The sequence below is a fragment of the Strix aluco genome, chromosome 2 (genome assembly GCF_031877795.1).
Source record: "Strix aluco isolate bStrAlu1 chromosome 2, bStrAlu1.hap1, whole genome shotgun sequence".
Lineage (NCBI taxonomy): Eukaryota > Metazoa > Chordata > Aves > Strigiformes > Strigidae > Strix > Strix aluco.
In genome coordinates, this window is record NC_133932.1 from 16,113,558 (window position 1) to 16,134,312 (window position 20,755).

The 20,755-nt window shown below is 41.8% G+C and overlaps 1 protein-coding gene across 4 annotated transcripts in view; it reads left to right on the forward strand.

Moving 5' to 3' along the window:
• Positions 1-2,192: 2,192 nt before the first annotated feature.
• EPHA3 (EPH receptor A3) overlaps positions 2,193-20,755 on the forward strand; it is a 231,936-nt gene continuing 213,373 nt past the window's right edge. For 3 of the 4 annotated variants that reach the window (XR_012621584.1, XM_074812199.1, XM_074812210.1), the window contains exons 1-2: positions 2,193-2,378; positions 20,264-20,328. Coding sequence is in view for 2 of the 4 variants with exons in the window: in XM_074812199.1 (XP_074668300.1) it covers positions 2,267-2,378; positions 20,264-20,328 (177 nt within the window). In the remaining 2 variants the exon portion in view is untranslated. Of the gene's footprint in view, positions 2,379-20,263; positions 20,329-20,755 lie in introns of those variants that run through there. The other variant, XM_074812220.1, reaches the window with a different exon arrangement.

Sequence of the window (20,755 nt, forward strand, 5' to 3'; positions counted from 1 at the left end):
AGTAGTGTTTTGAATAGCTGACTTGACTCTGCTGTACACAAGGACTCAAGGAAGACAGCTGTGTCTTCCAGAAAAGATTAGGAAATGGTCTGAAAAAAACCCGCCAAACCAAAACAAAACAGTTTTTATTACCAGGGAGAGTAACATTTTGAGGAAAGTAGCAAATATTTCTGGACTTTCTGCTGTGGAAAAGCATCTTTGTCAAACAAACGAAAAGGTATAATGAAATGAGCCTTGAGAAAGACAAAGGAGGACAGGAGATCTCCTTCTCTGGGCTGTACAAAGTAACCGTACACCAGACCCCCCTTTTCTTCTCTCTGTCCCTGGAGGCGCCTGCTCAAGAGCCCTGGGCATCTCTCTTTCCCCTTTTGGAAGTTTGACCAGAGAGGACATAGGTAGGGTAGATGTTAAATGCAAGTATAAGTGAAAGGAAGGCTTGGAGTCATGAAACAACTGATGCTACCAGTAATCTGATTGATTGAATAATCAAGCCTGGAAACAGGAAAGAAGAAGGAAAGTAACACTCATGTCCTCAACTGTACTCCCTTGAAACAGTTACCTGACTGCGAGTGACTTATCTCTCCTTTGGTTTGCCTTAGGTACATTTCCAACCCCTTTAGTGCAACCTGGTGGAGCTAAACCGGGAAGTTTGGGGTCTGCCAGTATTGTGCAGGAGAGATACTGGTGCAGGCCCTGGCTTGCAACCAGCCCAGCACCTCCTTTTCTGCTGCTGGGGGGCAGGCAAGGCATGTCACTGTTGAAGCGAGCTGGCGGTAGGGTGCTGCAGTCGCCCCCCAGGCAGTGTTGCCGCTGATAAACTTGGAGCTCAATGCTGCAGGCAGCAGTTCTCAGCTGTCCTGCTGATATTGGTGGCCCTGAGGACACATAGGACAATTCCTTTGTATTCATGAAGAGGGAGGTTGTTTGGGCGTTTCACATACTGGTGAAACATGGGAGTTTGGTTCTTGAGGTATCAAAGATTTTTAATGTTGCCTCTGCGTTGTTGTTCCACATCTGTTGCGGAAGGCTCCTCTCCTCCCAGCGCCTGTTGCTGTCTGTGCAGACAGCACGCGCATTCAGAGCAAGACCTCGTACTACATGGATGCATAACTTTGGTTTGGAGTTAAATATTTGTTTGACCTCAGTATTATTCAAATATTTTCTCGTTTCCACAGAACCACGCTGGGTGGCTCTGGAGACCTGAGACGAGTCACTTGGGAAGAAAAATGTCCATATTCTGAAGAAATGACCCACAGAAGGGGAAGCTTGGGAAGTGCTGCTCTGCAGTGATTCCCCCGGGGATAGCAATACTGCGTGCCTGCTGCTCTGGCCCCTGCTCTGACCCGTGCTCTGCGGCCTGTGACGGGCTGAGAGGACTGGAGGTAAGGTGCACGCACGTAGAGAATGCTTCGAAAAGACACATTTTACACGGTAAATTCTAAAGTAAAGCTGCACAGCCCTACAGAGAGCAGCGTCTGGGAGGAGGCCCCTACGGCCGCCAAGGCTCCAGTTTGCTTTGGTGAGGTCAAAGTAAGTCTGTTCCCTGGGGCCGAGGTTATGGTCCCGCGTGGAGCGGACTGGGCTGGGGGCACTGGGGGCAGCAAGGGGATGAATGGTGGAACCGGCATTTTTCTAGCAAGCCTGCTATGGCTGCGCGCTGCAACTCTGAGGGCTTTACCGCTGCTTCGCAGCTGTGTCCAGCCGGGAAAGGCGGGTGCTGGGACGTGCCCGGGCCGTAGCGGGCTAAAACACCCCGCCGAGGCTTCCGCGCCTCGTGACTCGTGTCACCCCGTAGCGCGGGGACCCTGTTACCGGTCGCCTGGGTCGGGGCCGCTTTTCGGGCTGAGGGGCCGGTTCTGCCCTTTGCCCCTTGCTTTGCGCCGCCTGCAGCTCGGCACCGGCCCCTCCCGCTGCGACACGGGGGTCCCGCTGCGACACGGGGGTCCCGCTGCGCGGCCGGCGCCCTCCGAGCGCGCAAGTCCCGCGGCAAGCCCGCTCGGGAGCGCCCCCCCGGCCCGCTCCCCTCCCGGCGGGCGGGCGGGCGGGCAGGTGGGCGGGGCGGCGCTAGGGCCCGGGGCGGCGCGGCGGCGGCGGCGGCGGGGCCGGGCCGGGCGGGGGCGGCCCCTCCCGGGCGCAGCGCGAAGGCGGGCGGGCGGGCGCGGGGCATGGTCCCGGTCCCGGCGGCGCGGCGCGGAGCGGAGCGGGCGCGGAGCGGTGGCATGCGGCGCGGAGACATGCGGCTCTGCCTGCGCGCTGCCCCGCCGACATGGACCGCCGCCGCCGCCTGCCGCCGCCGCTGCTGCTACCGCTGCTGCTGCCGCTGCTCTGCGCTGCCCTCGGCGCCGCCGGGCGTCTGAGCGCCCGCCCCGGCAACGAAGGTGAGCCGCGGCTCGGCCGCGTCCCGCCGGGCACGGGTGGGTGGGGGACCCGCTGCGCGCTCTCCCCCTTTTTTGGTTTTACCACCCTCCCTATTTTTATTTTTTTTTTTTCGTCCCGTTTTATTTCTTTCCCCCCGTTAAGGTGGTCCCGGGCGGCAGCGGCTCCTCGCCCCGGGCCCGCAGCTCTCTCTCTGGCGTTGAGCGCGGCCCCGCACGGTGCAGCCGCCGCCCGGAGCGATGCGGGAGCGGCCGCCCCGCCCGCCCCCGAGGAAAGTTGGCGAGGGGAAGAGCAGCCCCTGCCCCCCCCCGGCCCTCCGCCGGCGGGGGGAGCCGCAGCGCCGGGGGGCGAGGTGGGGAGCAAGGGGGTGGGGGGGGGCAGGGGCGTTCGCCGGCGGGAGCGGCCGCGGTCCCGGAGCGCCCCGGCCCCCCCGGGCAGGTGCCCCGCGGCCGAGCCGCCGCCCCGCTCCGAGCCTGGGGGAGCCGGCCGGCAGCGGCGGGGGGGCAGCCGCGCTCGCTCGGTATTTAATAAAAATAAGCGACGAGGGCAAGCGGGGAGCGCCCGTCTCCCTCGCGCCGGTGGTGACTGAGCTGTGAGCCCTTTTGTACGTGCAGTTGGGTTTCATTTAGCCGTCCTGTGCTTCAAAACTTTTAATTAATACGAACAAGAAGTTCTCTCCCCTGTAAAAGCCCCATTTGAGTCCCTAGCGGTTCCACAGCAGTTTTCTTAATGCGTTAAAGTGGGGTGTGTGTGTGCGTGAATGTGTGTGAATTTTCGGAAACAAAGCATGAAGGGTCGGTTCTCCTTTGCTATGGTAATTTTTAAGATGACATTTGATGAAAACGCATGTTAGATTTCAGGGAAAAGTAATGACCACTACACGCTGTCAGAAAAAGTAATTGAAATACTTTTAAAGATAAAATTGTCTCTATGGAGAAAAAAAAAAAAAAAGAAACGCAGCTTTTGCTCACTTGTACAGCGGAGGCAGTCGGCACGACCAGTGTAATCGTCTTTAGGGATAAAATCTAGAGGCCAAAGGTTGTGAAGAACTTCTAGTATCAAGCAACCACGTAAAACTTGCACCTGCTTGGGTTGTAGCTGTGTAGAGAAGCAGATATCAAAGCTGTTAGAGCAATCTTTTTTCCTGTACAAATAATGCTGATGTACTTATTGATATTCTGGGTGCTTGTGGGATAAGGCAGTGAGATAACGACTTTAAATGATTTCTGGAAGGAAAAAGGAATAAAACAAATAAGGAAAGGTTCAAACTTTACAAATCCTGGGTAATCCTAAATCGGTAGGTTTTATTGCTAGGAAGGAAACTATGGTACTATCGTACCAGAAAAGCAATATGTCATCTGTTTGTATGTTTTATGTAAATTTGTTTTGCAAGCACAGTGCTTTATAGGTCATATAAAAGAAGGTGCTTTTAATACTCAGTCACTTTTAAGCCTTCAGATATATGCTATTTTGTAAATATTGTCATCTTTCATAAATTATTTTCAGAAATGAAAACGAGTAGTAGTAGGGGTTACTCTTATTATTAAAAGCGTTTTGGGAATATGTGTAGTTCTGTCAGTCAGCGGAGCAGCTCTGCCTCCATGGCACTGGTAGACAGACACAGTGTGTAAACTGAGACTAATTATGTAAAAAAGATATTAGAGCGTTCCAGTTTGCAAAAAACACTTCTGGTTTCTTTGTTTAAAATCACTGGCACTGAGAATTGAGAAACGAGGAAAAAAATCAGTATCATACAGAATGCGCATTGAGCGTACTTGTCCGAGCCAGCTTTCAGCAGATACTGCTTCCATTCTCTCTTCACCTTCAAGAACTTGTACAATATGGGCAATATTTTCAATTTTCAAGGGAAAAAAACAGTATAGATGCAGTTACCGAACAGTAACTTGCTTTTGTATGCTTACTTTTTTGAAGTATGTATTTTGCTATTCCTTTCAAAAAAAAAACCAAACCAACGCTGACAGTTTGTTTTAAAAATGAGATCAACTTTAAAGGACTTTTTTTTTTTTTTTTTTTTTTGCCCCCCCACTTAGGAAAGCTCAGCAGTTCTTTTATGTATTTACAGCATATTTAGGCTGATCATGTGCGTTTAGAAATCTGAATTACCGTGATTTGCTGACACGCTAATTTGTTTGACAATCAAGTGTTAGCATGCAGCTTTAAATCATGTCAGAAGATTATATTTTCCTCTTTTAAATAATCTTTTTCTCACCACTTCACTTAGTTTCCTACTGTTGCTACCATAAATTTCCTCCCAAAACTAGAGATAGATGTTTCTGCATTTCTGTGGAGTATTTAGAAAAGTTTTCTTTTTCTGCCACTGAGGATGAGAAAGATGTGCTTTGGACAGAGATCGTTAATTGTAGGCATATAGATAAATAAGTGTACTTTTTTTCCTACACTTTACGTTAAAGCTACTGATGAAATTCTCTTCACAAATTGTTTTAACAAAGGATAGAACTAATTTTTGGTGTGTTTATGTAGCTTTGTCTAACTTCTAGGGTATGTGAATGTTGCAGTGAGCACGTTACAAGAGTATGTTCAGAGCTACCAGTAATATCTCATAAATTTATATCTGACTTGAAAGAATTATTTCTATTTTTTAAAAATAACTTAGGTTAACATTTACAATTAACATTAAAACTGATGACTGCGTGAGTACAAATACTGCAATGGAAATGGATGGGATGAAGGGAGAAAAAGATGAAAAAGGGGCTGAAGGCAAGTTGTTGGCTTGCTTCACTTTGTGGTGTTAAGTGCAGTCCTTTTTTTTCCTTTCTCTTGGAGTGCTTGAGTTTTGGTTAATTTGCTTCATCCCAGAGAAGTTTTATTTAGAGTTTTTTCTTGATGAAACGTAAAATTTTCCACTGAGTTTATTTTTTAAATTATCTGCCGTGCTCATCACAAAGCTGCATGTATTTTACCTACGTAATCACAGGAGCACAAGAAGGTTCTCTGAAGTTCAGATTTATCTATATGCAGTGGTAAGGTGTGTGCCGTTTTCTGTGAGGCAGGAAGACGTCAGGAAGATTTAACATCTAACTTTTCCAGTTTGAAGTCGCAAACCGAACCCCGTAGGTGCATAGAAACCACATGTTCCGCTCCTCCATTTCGCTGGCTATTTTCCGCTTAGGGAGGATTGTGGGTTTTTTCTTAGAAGGATGCAATTTCTTTCTGAATAATTCCTACGGTATCGAGAAATCGAATGAGCTATATCATTCTGTAATTTAATAATTTTTCCTTAATCTCTTCTGTAACTATATTGCCTGCCTGAGGGTACCAGCAACCTTAATTTCACTGTTTTATAACCCACAACAGTTAACACTTGACCTAGGTCATTAACAGGATTATCAGCAAATTTGTTTAAGCTTTTACTGACAACCTGAATTGCTTCAATAATATTTTGACTGTTCAGACAGGAAACTTCTTGTAACCTCTCAATCTAGCATAAAATTAATTTCTTGTGAACACAGCTACCAAAAGATCAATACGGTAAATCTGCTTACAGTACTTGGTTTCAAATAGTGTCTGTTTTGGTTTACAGCAAGAAGGTTCCAATCAGCCTCTCTTTTCAGTCTGTACTGGATTTGGAGATGCGGTTTCATCTTTTACTCATTGATTACCATCTTAGAACTTTGCGTAACTGCACAATTAAATGCACCATTTTATCTGGGCTGGTCTCTGTTAACACTTAAAGTTGCTAAAGATGACTTTCTGTGCCTTTGTAGTAATGACAGCTCTTGGCATGGTTTTGAAAAACGCGGTGTCTGCACATGGAGCAAAACGCCTGCCCAACTTTTGCATGTAATTTTGGGAAAGGCTGGCAATACTGGGAACTTTTCAGTAGAATCAAAAGGGATTGCACGGGGAAATGGCATTTTACAAATCTCGCCTCACTGTATGTCAGGTATCATTAGGTCAGGATAAGTCTTCATTTATTGTGACAATTCCTGCTGGTGTCTCTAGCTTGCTCTTGAGTGTTTATCTGCAAAAAAAGTTACAAGTAGGTTCAGAAACCCTGATGTGATACCTTTTTAAAATTTAATTTCAGAAAGCTCAAAGCCATGGGGGTCTAGAGGGCTGTTTTCCATACAGCTGTATCTTACCCAAAGCTTCCGTGCTTAATCCTAAAATGTAAGGTTAGACAAAGAGGGAACATGCTTTAAAATTCAGACAATGATGTTTTTAAAATCCCATGCAACAGGAAAAGTAAGTTGGGTAAATTCCTCATTTTCTGTCAACATTTTTGACAGCAGGCTTTAACAAATGCAATAATTTATTTTCTTTTCTGTCTGTCACTGAATTTTGTCTTGACTTACTGGTGATTTCAATACGGTATATTAAAAAGAAAAATCAGTACGTTGTCTATAGCAAACTTAAAGCAGATGTTTGAAATACAAAGATGTCCAAATTGGACACAGCAATTAATTCTTATTGCAGTTAATTTGGATGCAACATATCTGATACTCAACGAAGCAGTCAGGGCACAGAAACGGATTAGAACTCTTCTGTACTCTCAGCCTCAGGAAATTAGGTTTTGGAGGCACTACCAGAAGGGAAAGCATTAAACAGATAATAGTCACACTGAGTTTAACAGTTGTTTACATGAAATCTTTGCAAATCAGGAGTGCATTCTGATTGAACTTAAATTTTTCCTTCCCATCTGGGAAGAACACAAATTAGTTTCATTTTTGTATTATCTGCTGGAGTTAAGTAAATTGCTATTAGTATACTTACAAGTTCTCAAACAGAATCAAAAGTAAGTTTTCCTCTAGGAGTGTATGTAATAGCTCTTGTTCCTGTAATCCCCACTTGATGAAAGTTTAGAAATACAGATGCAGGTGTTCGTTTTCTTGTTTCAGAGCTCTGGATTTTATCGCCAGTGAGGGTCACTACAGAGCTGTTACCGAATACAACAGTACTGTTGGTAGATTTTTATTCAGAGCCTGAGTTAGTTCCGTAAGGTACCTGTAATTGATATAGGTACCACCGCTTTGTAGCTGCTGTTTGATTTTTCTGTAAAAAAAATATAAATAACTGGAGATATAATCACATCCTTTTGTTAAAGTTCAAAGCTCTACTCAGTGGAGCTGGTATTGAAACACAGATAGGTCAATCTGATACCCTGAGGTGCAAAATTGACTGGGCTTGTCCAGAGGTGTAAGGTAGAACTTCAGAGGTGGGGCAGAGGGCTCTCACTAACCCTCGCCTTTCTAAAAGACAATTGCAGCATCTGAAGAGTTGGTTTTCTGGAGTAAGAAGTAGGGATTTTAATTTTTTTTTTATTAACATTTCCTTTCTTACGAAAATGTGTCATTCAATTTTGTTGAAGCATTGTTGAAAATTTTTGAAAATATATTTATGAGGAGGAAAAGACTTGCAATAAGAAATGATACAGTGAAATGGAAGAATTTTTGTTTACAAATGCACGTGACTACTGTTAAGTGATCCGTTTTGCTAAAAATTCATTGCAGTGGTGGAGCCCTTCTTATTTCCATAACACTTCAAAGCAGTAGCTTTTATTTTTTTATATATTTAAACTGTTCTAAATAAGAACCAAAACTTAAAAGAAAATAATTTAATTTGGAAGATTGTGTATGAACTCCCAGTGGTGTAATTTTGGAAACAGAACGTGGTAGTAATTTGCTGGGTTAGGATTGTGTTCCCCACGGGCAGTTTTGTGCTTTTTAGTTTCTTAGGTGCTTGATAAATCCTAGCACGAGTACTTACTTTGCAGTCTAAGTACTCATTTTGCGGTGTGAAGCTGAGGTAAGATTAAAATTCAGTCCCGTAGACTGAAGATTCCTTTTAAATTTCCTCAGTGAATGAATGAAAAAAAGAAATAAAGATATAGAAATAAAGATAATCCTGCCTGAAAGTAATCTTGGGACGGTGACAAGAAAGTTCTAGTCTGTGAGAGTGACGAGTAGCCTGAATGAAACACCAGCATGTACAGCCTTAAATTTGCAGAGATATTATTAAACCAGACACACTGTAAGCAGAAACGTTAGTGCCACACTCCTTTTTTTTTTTTTATTAAACTGCCATGTCCTGCTGTTTCAGGCAAAATATGGAGGAAAATCCCATTAATCTGCTGGAAAAATATTGATGAAAGAAGAATAGCAGACCAAACGAACAGTGGTTGAAACTTGCTAGCAATTAAGTGAACAATAGGATGAATGTTAAGGTTCAGTCAGGGCAGTTTATGTAATAAGGTGTGGGAATGGTGTTTTTTTTAATTTCCGCTGGTTTCTTACACCATTTATATCTATATTTAGATGGAAAGGTTTGCATTGCATTGATCCCTTTTTTAAAAAATAGTAAGTAAAAAAACCTGCTAAAGTATAGTGGCCTCACATAAGAGGACAGTAATTAAAAACTAGAATTTTTAAATTGGTGCCTAAGAAAGGAGGGGTTTGTAGAAAATCTAGAGTGACGAGGTAGGTGCCATTTAAATAAATAATAATTAAAGCACAAAATTATGTTTTGGCCTGCGGTAGGCTTCCCACAAACTTTGGCTGTAACAAATAGCAACAATTGACATTGGGTTTCTTCATTTAGTCATTGGAAAGGCTGCTAGAGGGTTTTTGCTCTGGTTGATGTTTTGACAGGCAAGGCTTTTTGAGGGATCTTGTTTGGAGGGGGAGAGAAGGATTAAAGGAAGAAGATAGGTAGGCAGAGATGAAATGAAAGTTGGAACTGAATCTTAGAAAAATCAGACCAAAATCCAAACTTTCTCTGACTAATGACAGTGTTGGAAACCCAGAATTCAGTGCTGACAAAGATGTGAACACTGAACAAAGCTCAAATTAAGAAATTCCTTGCCTCCCTGAAAGTCTAAGCTTTGTTTACATTAGTAAGCTTCATGACTATGATTTACCAGTGGTGAATTTCAACAGAGGCTGCAGTTGAGACAGGGTATAGGCAATTTTTACCATTCTGTTTAATCTTTCTGTAACAGTGCTTTCTTTAGAAAAAAATAAAGCAAGTTATGTCTGTCCAACCTTAACGTTCATGGCCAGCCATGGAGAACACCCACTTAAGGCATTTGTGTCAAAACAGGTTCCAAGAAGGCGAGGGCCTTATCCTGCAAAAACTTTTCTCCATGTGTGATTTACGTTGGAGAGCAAATGTCCTAGCAGTGGTCGAGAGTTCAGTTTTCCTGGAGAATGTGGTTACAGCTATGGAAAACGTACAGTGCTCACCCAAACCATCTAAAGATAACCCAATGGTAGGGAAACCTCATCAGTCTCTTCTGTTCCGAGCGTGCCCACCCACACTGCCCCGCAGTCTTTTCTCTCATGCCTGTGCTTTTTCTTCTGTCTCTTCCTTCCCATAAATCAACATTCAGCCTTTCAGTAGAAGGCAAAGATCATCTTTTCTTTTCCTTCCACGTGTCCGTTCCTTCTTACTAAATGCTGTTTACTAGAAGGGGGATGCTTTGATCCTGTAGATGCCCCCAGAAAAAAGACATAGGAAAAGAATTATATGTTTAATAGCATTGCTTTTTCCATAGTTAGTTGGTTGTGTGATCCCAAAATCTGGGTTAAAGCTGGACAGAGGGTGTTCAAGAAATCGGAGCCGTTTGTGGGAAGTTAATGGAAGTAGAGGAATAAGCAGAAGACAGGGATCTGAAAAACTGTCTTGTGGGTAGATGGGAATAGAACAATCATTTAGGCATTTACCTTTGTTATAAATATTTGTATTTCTCACATATGGAAATAGTGAAAAAAGATGTTAGTGGGGTTTTGGTTGCAAAGGCAGCAAATGAAGTCAGGGGCAATTCCATTTTTCATATGGATAGCTCAGCACACATGTTCTGCATTAATTACCTCCATAAATTCTGTTAACCTGGCAAACAATGAAAATATCATGTTGGTGACATCACTATTGGAAAATAAAACTGATTTTAGCATCTTGATTTTCTCAACATGACATTTGAGGAGATTTCTTGTGCTATTGGCATTTTACTCCCCCAATTTGCACCAAGATGTTTAGTCATTTGCTCTGTGGGTTTATTTTATCTGTGGAGTAGCTGTGTAAGGACCCAAGCATTTCATAGTCTGTGCGAGCTGGATCTTGACTCATGGAAGTAGAGAAGAAAAGCTTGACAAAACTCTGTCAGGGCACACCTAGGTGGCTTTCCAAATGCAGTACTTCAGGATTCTCAGAAATTTCTTTACAAGTCTTAACTGTTGTGTTTCAGACTTAAAAAACAAAACCCAAAACCCAACCAAACCCCATACAACTATATTCACTTGCAAGGGTTTTTGTTTTTCTGTGCCCCATGCGAGGAATTTCTTAAAAGCAATTTTTTTTCTGAGTTGTGGCATGCTGCCAGCTGATTCACTTGGGGGGTGTCACAGCCTTTTTAACAAATAAATGGTTGTTTGCTGGACTTATGTTCTGGTCCCTGTCTCGAAAAATTCTGTCCTCAAAGGATTATTGATTACTTACTGTGATTTTTGGTGATTTCAGGGTCTTGAATATGTTTGAACTGCGGTAAAATTTGTGGGAACTTAGGAACTTTTAGTCATGGGTGCTGCCTGTGCCCAGGTATCTTTTCGGTGACAGTTTTTGGTGTTTAGAGTTCTAGAAACTGAGCATGTTGTGCTAGGTTTTGAATTCTCAGTTTACCTTAAGTGAACATGGACACTGTGATGCAACTTTTTTTTTTTTTTTTTTTTTACCCTTTGTTATACCCAAGGGGGATCTTTGTGACACTCTGGTAGACCCCAGATCTATCGGATCTTTGGAGACCTCAATTCTGCAAAACTAGTGAATACTGAATATGATTACTTTTTCCCCAAGAGAGGAGGAATACAGAAGTAAGAAGACTTAGTTGTGCAGTGTGCTTAAGCCCTTTTGAGAAGTGCTTTAGAGCTTATTAAAATTATTTGAGTAACGTTTACTGTCGAGTTTTGGCAAGACGTAGGCTTATGGTGCCATTTTATGTGCTTCAGGATTTGGGCACCCAATGGGACTGGCAAATATGACACATCTTCCGAGAAACCCGCTTCTATTCTGGGCTGGTAAAAGACATGGAGTGGCCTGGTTTAGGTAACTGAATCTCATCCTTAGTTTCTGGTATATATATTTTTTTTTTTCCCTGAGAAAGGCGAACTTGGTTTTGGAAGTTAAACTCCTTTTAACACAGTGGCCCCCATTTTGCATTTACATGTGTAACGCTGCGCTTCACTGATGTCAGATTTAACACTATAGTGATAGAGTAGAAAGAGATTTGGAGGATTTGGATTTGAATCTGAGTTCAGCTGAACTAATTCAGGTATCTAAGGGTTTATGCTTCTTGTAGGAGGTATGGAAAAGGACCGGTTGGAACTGTTTTTTAAAAAAAAAAAAAAGAGTGCAAAGAAGTGAAAGCGACACAGTAATTTGGAACCCATTAGGTTAATCCATTTTTAATTTTTATATCCTTGTCTTAATGAAAAGGACTGGCACAGATCAACTTACAGGAAATAGCCTAATAAAATTGAAACCTTATTAGGCCCCTTTGATAAACATCGCATTCCAGCCCACCAGTCATATGTTTTGCATACTTGGAAATTGAGCTTTACGCCACTTTAATGATATCAAGAGAACTCTCATGTTTCAAACTAATAAAAAAGAAATAAAATCTGTTTTGTCTGTGTTCATCCATGAGAATGGATGGGCGGTTGTCAACGTAACGCGACAGGTACTCCGAGAAAAAGCAGCGTAACGATTTGTCACCTCACTCCTACAAAAAGAGCTGCTGGTTCATATGTCATCATCAGTGGGGAAACAGCTTGTCTTTGATTTCTCCTTCCAGTAGCCAGAATAACTTCTACAAGGTGCTAAGGTGGGAGGTTTGAGTGGCCTGCACACCTGTATAGACTTGATACAGATTGATGAGAGGGTAAGATGAAAGCTTTACATATGCTGCCTTGCCTTTGCTGTTGCTTGGAGTCCCTCCACAGTAGGATGGGGGGAACGGCTTTTGGTGTTATGTGAACACTCTTTTAAGATTTCTAGCAGCAAAATGTTTACTTGTTTTCTGTTCCACTGTGAAATCAGTTCCAGTTTTGTCTGCTAAGGAACAGTATAGTTCTGCAGTTTTGCTCTCTGAAACCTCTCATGTCAGGTTTTTATTTTTGGACCTGACTGCCATTGTCCTGTCTGTTCAGGAGACTTAGGATAACGTTGTCCCTTTCCTGCACGTAGGCTCCGTACTTAGCGAAGGGAGAAAGACTGCTGGAGAGCTTCTACATGGTGTCAAGTGCAGGTGATGAGAGCCGGGCTGGCTGAGCTGAGGCGCACGTAGAGCTGCGGCTGCTGGTTAGCACGGTCTGAGCCGCCGTGAAGGGGGCACGGGAGTGCTGCTGATCCCTAGCAATATCGAAATTCATGCTGTGTGCAGCAAGCGGGGAGAAGGCTGCTATGCAGGTCGTGGAGCCTCCCTGGTCAGCTCTGGCTTTGCAGTTTACAATCTGTGGTTTTATTGATAGGCATTCCTGCACTGCTTATTGCTGTCCTGCTGTCCCTCCTTCGTGGCAGACTTTTGAGAGAAACTCGCAGTAAGGTTCCTGCTTTGGCTACTTTCAGTATTCAGCTCTAGGGAAAACAGAGATATCTAAGTATGGCCTCAGATACGGAGATTGGGGAGTGTGTTTGAGAAGAGTAAAAGCTGGGAGGGAAATGAAACTCTTCAAAAGCTGAGAATAGAATTTACCAAATAATCCAAATTGATGAAGGAACCTTTTATGTTCTATAGAACATAATTCTATAGACGCAATAATTTATTGGGTAACTTGACACATATTGCTAGTCTTTTGTCTTTTCATCTGAGATTTGTAACACAATCTCTTAATTTTGGAAAAAGTTATTTACTGAACACGTAAATGAAAATAATGGAGGCTTGGGCTATCCAGTCTTCTTTTGAGAAGATTCCTGTGTTCAATATTGGAGCAACTGTTCTTTCATTCATTTTGGTTTTCCCTTGTTTGTTCATCTTTTGCCCCCACCCTGGTGGAGTTCTTCAGTCAGCAATTTAACCACAGATTGAACATGACAGTTGCCAAATTTGGAATGTTCTGCACAAAATCATATTTGTATTGTACAGTATAATGGCACAGGCAAGAAGGGTTGAAAGTGCAGACCTCACAGCATTGTGCCTCTCGAAGGACTGTAGTCTGGTTTTGAGCTGTAGCAGAAATCTCACTGAGAAATCTTGCATTTGGAAAAGAGTTGTGTGGTAAATGGGCCAAACTTTGTTGGCACTTGAGTATGTGTAACAAAGCATGTTCTACTGGCTGTTTTTAGGAGACTTTACTCTGTGTAGCTTAGTGTCACTTTGCATCCTAGGGTGTCTCAGGCTGGAGGGAGACAAAGCTGTAAAAGCAGAGCTAGTAGATGGGGACCTAGAAGATCTTTTTTATACTGAGGTCATTTTCTTCCAAACAGTAATAACATCTTCACTACAACATTCGAGGGGAAATGCAGGACCATAAAAATCACAGGATGCTTGACTTTTGTTAACAGACAAGCAGCAAATGAGGCCCCAAGTCTGCTACTTAAAACCAGGCTTCACTGTTGGGACACCCTTCCATGATGAGCATATTACATTGGTTAGCATTGCTTCATGGGGTGCTTTCTTATCTACTGATTTTAATTATTTATTTATTGTCCCTTCCCAAAGATTTCATGGTCTACCTTAACAAATTTTAGCATGGTTTCAGCAACATCAGCACAATAGCTGATCCTAGCTGGCAATTATGGTGAATGCACTGAGGTGCAACTTTGGCTTTGCCTGGGCCCAGCCTGTTTGGCTGTAGATGTTGCTTCTAGGCTCAGAATAAACCAAAACCACAAAGCTGATCTGCTCCCACTCTTATTTCACTTTTGCCACTGCTGGGGAAATGGAGAGTTGAGAAGACTCAGATCTGTCTGATAGGTGGATGAAAATCCAGGTGCAAGTCCCCTTTGCTGGGAAGAGGCCACCATTCTAAAAATGTACGTCAGGGTTTGTGCTGACTCTGCTGTGTCCCACCCCAAAACCAAGTTCTGTCTGACTTCCTGCCACAAAGTATTTTCTTTGCTGCTCAGGATTGTATGACACGTTTCAATTATGGGCATTCACCATTTTTATTTTTTTTTTTTGGTTGCATAGCAAATTTAATTTTCCCCATTTGTTGGCATTTTTTTAATGACTAACTAACGTATTTCTAAACTAACAGTTTGATGCCAAACAGGAAAAGACAAAACAGTGATTGTTTCTTGTTTTTTGGGCTTTTTTTAATTTTTAATTGGAAATATTAATTAGTTGAAAAAATATTTTATGTATTTTACCTCATTGGCCATTGGTCTGTATTTTCTTTGTAAAGAATATGATTTGGAAATGCTTTCCAGTGGTGAAGTTGTTTGTAGGTTCTTTAGATATTGCAAGTTGCCTCCTAGCAGGCTTTTCTCCCCATTTCTTGGGCAGTGAGGGGGATCTCAGAGTGGTTCTACCTGGCACAACATCTGTTGGTTTATTTTTTATTGCGGGAGGTATTTATACTGTGTTCAGTTCGTTGTAGCAGTCATTACTCCATGTGTTTCTGGAAACGCTGCTTCTTTCAGACGCTGTTCAGGTATCTTGTTAGTTTTACAGTTGTTTCTTTTGCTGACGTTACTCCTGATGAAACCTGCTGTTAGCGAGCCTTGGGGCAGGCCCTCTGCCATCGCTCTCAAACTGGAAACAGTTTCTGGTAGCATGAGCGGGCCTGCGTGTCAAATTCCACCTGAGACTTCATTCATCTTCTGTCTGATGCCACGGAAAGGAAAGTGAGCGAGCTTTGCATTTTGCCTCCACACCTCTGCTCCAGTTGCTGGAAAGAGTTTCATCTTTACCCCCTGGGCAGAAGTGCATATTGAGGGAACTAATAGTGCTTTCTCTTGCAGTTGTGAATGGGGAAGGCCAGAAGAGAGCTTCTAACAGGAAAACATGTTCTTAATCGACATTTTGCTGGTATGCTGCCACTTGGCAGAAATAGCTACAGTGTCCAGTACGGTGAGCAAGGCTGTTGAACGGAAGGACAGTCACCGATTTTCAGAGCCAGAAGTGGTGGTTGCTCAATTTGTGTAGCACTGCAGTATTTTAATACCAGTAGATTCTCCCTTGTGTTTATCAGTAGTTTTAAAGCAAGTTAATTACATGATGGGAACCAATGCAGGACACTGAGATTATTAGACAGCACTTTATTTATTTAAAACTTTTTATAAGAACTCCTCTGTGTCTCCTTAGCATAACCAGTGATCCTTTTCAAGGCATTCTGTAGGAAAGAATTGTCAATAGCAACAAACTGTTCAGCTGGTTTAAGAGTTACCCCTAGTAACCAGCTGGTCAACCTCAGAGATTTCTGTAAGAGCTCGCTGAATAATACTCACAGTTTTGCAGGAGGAGGAAATACAAGGAGAGCAAATGAGTTGTGTGAGAAACACATAAGCTTCAGAAAGAGCCTGGAAATCCTGAGTCTCTTTCATGTGGCCTGACTTGTAAAACTACCTCTTCCCTCTCTTCTGGAAAGCAGTAACAGGAAAGAAGAGGAGTTATTAGCTTTATTTTTGGGACATAGTATGTCAACCCTTCCTCTTCTTCTGTTCCCCAATACCCCATTTAAGAACAAGAGAGTTGTGGGTAATCAGCCTCCGAAGTTAGGACCATGTCTGACTTAGTTTCAAACTCTTGCACAGCCCTGCTCTTCAGTGGGCCAGTTGCTCTGGCGTACCTGCTTGTTAACTTACAATGAAAGAAGTACTGCCACACGAAGTAGCTTGACCTCTGTCTGAAGTCATACAAGTTCCCTTCATGCTAGCGTGACTAGTGGTACACACCTTGCACAGGACAGTGCCACGAGAGAGGTTAGAACTCGCTCCTCTCCAGATCCCTCTTTCATCTGGTAAATAAGTGACTATAAGCATTTGTAGTACATTTAAACGTCGGCTTGCATTTAACTTTGATTATATGTGGAAAAATGTGAGGGTCGTACTGATACATGCCCACTGATGAAGATCTGACTGGATATATTTTCATGATACACTTCATGAATTGGTCAGTCAGTTTTGTGAACCAATTGTTGCCTTTTGTTACACTAGAGGATACACCAGGGTTGAAAGAAGTTGAAATGAGTCATTGTATGAATAAAGTGCTTGTGTAAAGTTTTACTTTTTTACTTTTTACCTAATCCTACAAATCCATGCAAAAAAAAAAAAAAAATAACACAATGAATATCTAATCCATTCTTTATGTATTTCTTCAGTCTTAGTGACTAAGGGGGACGTAGGGAAATGCTATTTTCCTCTTCAACTTCCAGATAAATATGCAATGTTAGGTCATACAATGACAGAACATAACACTGCTCTTCCCTATCCTTTTTGCCTAGGGACCATGATCATTACAGCCTCTAAGTTCTGTATTAATTGTTTGCTATCTATCAAGGTGTACAACTTTCTCTTGAAGTCACAGGAAAAATGAGTTTCGTAGAAGCTTTTTTCAGGGAGAGGGAGGTGTTTTTTTCAAGTGACAACCTGCAAGGAAATGTTTTGCATTTTAGATACTATTAAACAACAGTACACTTTTGATGAAAAGTTGTTTTTTTCCCAAATTTTTTTAATAGGGAAAAAGTATCGTATGTATTTCAGTTGGATTCTAAACAATTTTAGCAGTCGGGCAGTCTGCTCTGTGTTTCTGCTTGCCTGTAATAATATCCAGACAATATGACAGTTATCTAGGGGATCAGTATAATTTTTTTTTTTTTCCTTTGGGTATTTTTTCCCTCTCCTGGTCTTTCATTTCTTGGCATTTTACAAAAAAAAAAAAAAAGTGGTCTTTATAATTGCTGAAGACTGTGTGGCTAGATAGGTGAAGGAACTTAAGGTTTTCTGATCTTATTCTGCTAGATATTAAATAGTTACTTGACGAGCTTTGTTCCTTCTTGCACAAATGAAAATGGAGAAAGTCGAAGACTGTGCAGTATGAAAGCATCTAAATGTTTAGCACAAAACTACTTTTTAATAAAGTTATAGGCCTGGAACGTAGCTTTGCTTTGGTTTTTTTTGTCAGTAATGGGAGCATTCATACCACTCTTTGTAGGTGCTTACTTGCATTCTCTGACTTCCATCTGAACTAGAAGCCTAACTAGTCAGTGTGAAAACCTCCCTTCTAAGGATTTCTAAAATGTAGTGAAACATATGAGCAGGGAAAAGTAGTTTGCCTAGCAGTGCCAGTTTGCAGGAGATGAGGAAGGACGGTGGAATGAAGGAGAGAGGCTGAAAAAAATATTCTTACTGTTGTAGTTTTGATCCCAGTGTATTGCAACACAAGTTGCTCCATGGCTGAGGCATCTACCTGTCATGGGGCACATGTGGCTTGCACTTAATATTTAGTTACCCCCCATGGCCCTGTTGTAACGCCTGTGATTGCTTCCTGTAGAAGTACCTGGTAAACCTGCTCTGGAGAGAGGCAGGCAGTAGGGAACCGACCATTAAGAAGGTGGCATAGGGAGGTCTCACAGCGATGCTGAACTCTGGTCTTCTGCACCTCGAGGGCATGCTGTAATTTGCTAGGCTGCTTGGCAAGTCTGGAGAGGGAAACTACCACCAGGTTGTGAGTCTGTGGCCTGTTTATTTTTTCCAGATGAAACTGATGAATTTGGACTGAATTCTTAAATTTAAAAGTGGCTGCAATCATGTTTTCAAGAAGCTCATTCTTAAAGAATAAATATATTATTTAAGTTTACTCCTGAGTGATTTGCCTTAGCAATTTACTGCCAAGTAATTTACCTCAGAAGTCATAGTTCCTTCACCACCATGTATTGCAGATGCACAACGAACATATCTGTCTTATCCCAGGAGATCCATAATCTGTGGGAATTTGTAGTCACAAAAGCAAGAAGTGCACTTTTTCCTTTTGAATTTTTATTAGTATTTCCTTTTTATAGATGCAAACCTTGCTTCAGAATAGTTTGCCTCAGGCCATATGCACTCGGTAAAGGACTGACTGATTTTTCTTTGTGTAGGTGATTGAGAATTTAATTATTGATAAATTCAGAGCTAAGAAATATGTAATACTGGATTATGTTCTTTCTGTAAGATTAGTAAGGATATTTTGTTTATTGATACAGGTAAAAATTCAAAGTACTGTTTTCTTTTAAAGGGGTCTATAACTGTAGGGGGAAACATTTTTCCTCACAAAGATGGCAGAGCAGCTCATTTGTGTAGCACTGCATATATACACATACACAACACAAATGCATATGCACACAAATGTGTATGTGGTTGTTTGTAACATGGTCTTATTTCTAATACTGTACAGCTGTTTCTCTCTACTGTGTCTCCTCCTTTACATCCCAATAACAAGAAAAATAATGCCTTCATAGCTCTCTTTTTTTAAGTGATGTCCAAAATTAGACAGCAATTAAAAGGAGAATGATGAAATAATACAAAAAGCTTAACTTAGCAGATTCATAGATAGTTTCCCTCATTTTTTCCCTTCCTAGTCCTATTCTTTTATTTTCTCTGAGTGCCAATACCCAGACCATCTGGTTCTGGGAGCAGTGACAACCCTTCAGGCTTACAAAGAGAAGCTGAAGCTGCTCATATGATTACAGTGGCCACCTCTAATAGATCCATCATTCTCAGGTGTTAAAATTCCCTTGCATGTGATGGAATTTATTTCTTTTCTCACTTTTAGTAATTTCCATATTGAAGAAAAAAAAAATGGGGGCAGGGGGGGATGGACACACAACACAACGAAAGTAAGCCCAAATTGCAGATAATAAATACTGAAGGTGTAGAGATTGGTGCAGTTGTGAAAAATGTTGTCATGTGTACTAATACTTCATTGGTTTGTGTTTATATAGAGGCTGTTGTTTTGTATGGTGCTTTGTATCAATTCACCTGTTCCGCGTCATGTTAATAAAGAGGTGGTTGGTTAGAGAACTGGGTGATTAAGCACATGGAGACTATATGGCCAGGATAAGGAACAGAATTCACTTTTTGCTTGTAAAAAACAAATATGCAAATACCAAAGAAGAATATCCTTTAATTTGTATGTATGTATTTATTTATTTTAAATACCTGTCATGTTTTAAAATGGGTATGAAACACTGTGATTTGACTGAATGGACAATGTCTGTATCAGGCTGTTCATAAATAAAATCTTCTTACTGTGAAAATTGTTGCATGCCTCTAAAAAAAAAACCAACAGCAAAATTAGCAATGAATTGACATCTCTCTTTAAAAGTAAGTTTGTCTGAACTTGTAACACTAAATAATTACTTTTGTATCTAATGTTTTTACACATGACATTTAGAAAACACTACTGCGAGACAATTTGAGAACAAATTAGATCAGAAGAAAGAAAGAACTGGAGAAAAGACTTTAATCAGCATTCATAATTTATTCTTGTATTATGAGAAAATTATATATGCCAAATACAGGCCTTTAATCAGATAATGATTAAAATATTCAGATCTTACCTATGTAGTTAGATGCATTGACCCAAATTTCAGGCGTCCAGGGGGAAAACGCTGTAGTTTGTGCAGCTGATAGAAGTGCTCTGTTCTCACCCCCTGCTGTAATTAATTTGGCCAGTGACCCATTGTTTGTTTTTGGTCACTTTATTGTTTTGAAAAGTTTCCCCGTCTGCTGTTCATACCATGTTTTAAGATAAACAAGATGATCCTTTCCATTTGTCTGTCTTTTTCTTCTGTGTAGCTAACTACCAGGCCACCTGAACAAATCAACTGCTCACAAGGTCCCTGAATAAACATGTCTTTTGGTACGGGTAACTGGGGTTAACTGGACAGAGGCAAATGAAACTCATTCCTCTTCATTTTGTCTTCTTTTGTAGTTAATCTGCTGGATTCAAAAACAATTCAAGGGGAGCTGGGCTGGATCTCCTACCCATCACATGGGGTGAGTTCACTAGACTGTGAAATGGAAAAGTGCTGCTACAGACCAATGTGCTATTTAACCATTGTTTCCTCTTCAGAGGACACCGTGCAATAGCGCTGGTTCTCTGGAGCTTCAAAAATAGTCTGCTCTAAACTTGCAATATATAGCTTACGTAGCTATGGTGCCTTCTCTTTAGAACATACATCGCACTGTATGTAATCCCCAGGAAGAGCTCGCTCTTATTGGAGAAAATGACAGCAAGAGGAGCATTGAACCAAAAAAAAAAATAGTCCTCTTTAGGTACTGGTCCTTCTTCTATCGCAATGTATATTTCTGAAAGATACCATGGGACTGTTTCATAGTATTACTTGCTAATTTACTCAGATGGAAGTAGTGAAAGGTGAAAAATGTGTGGACATAAGCGGGTAATGTAAGTACTTATTTGCTA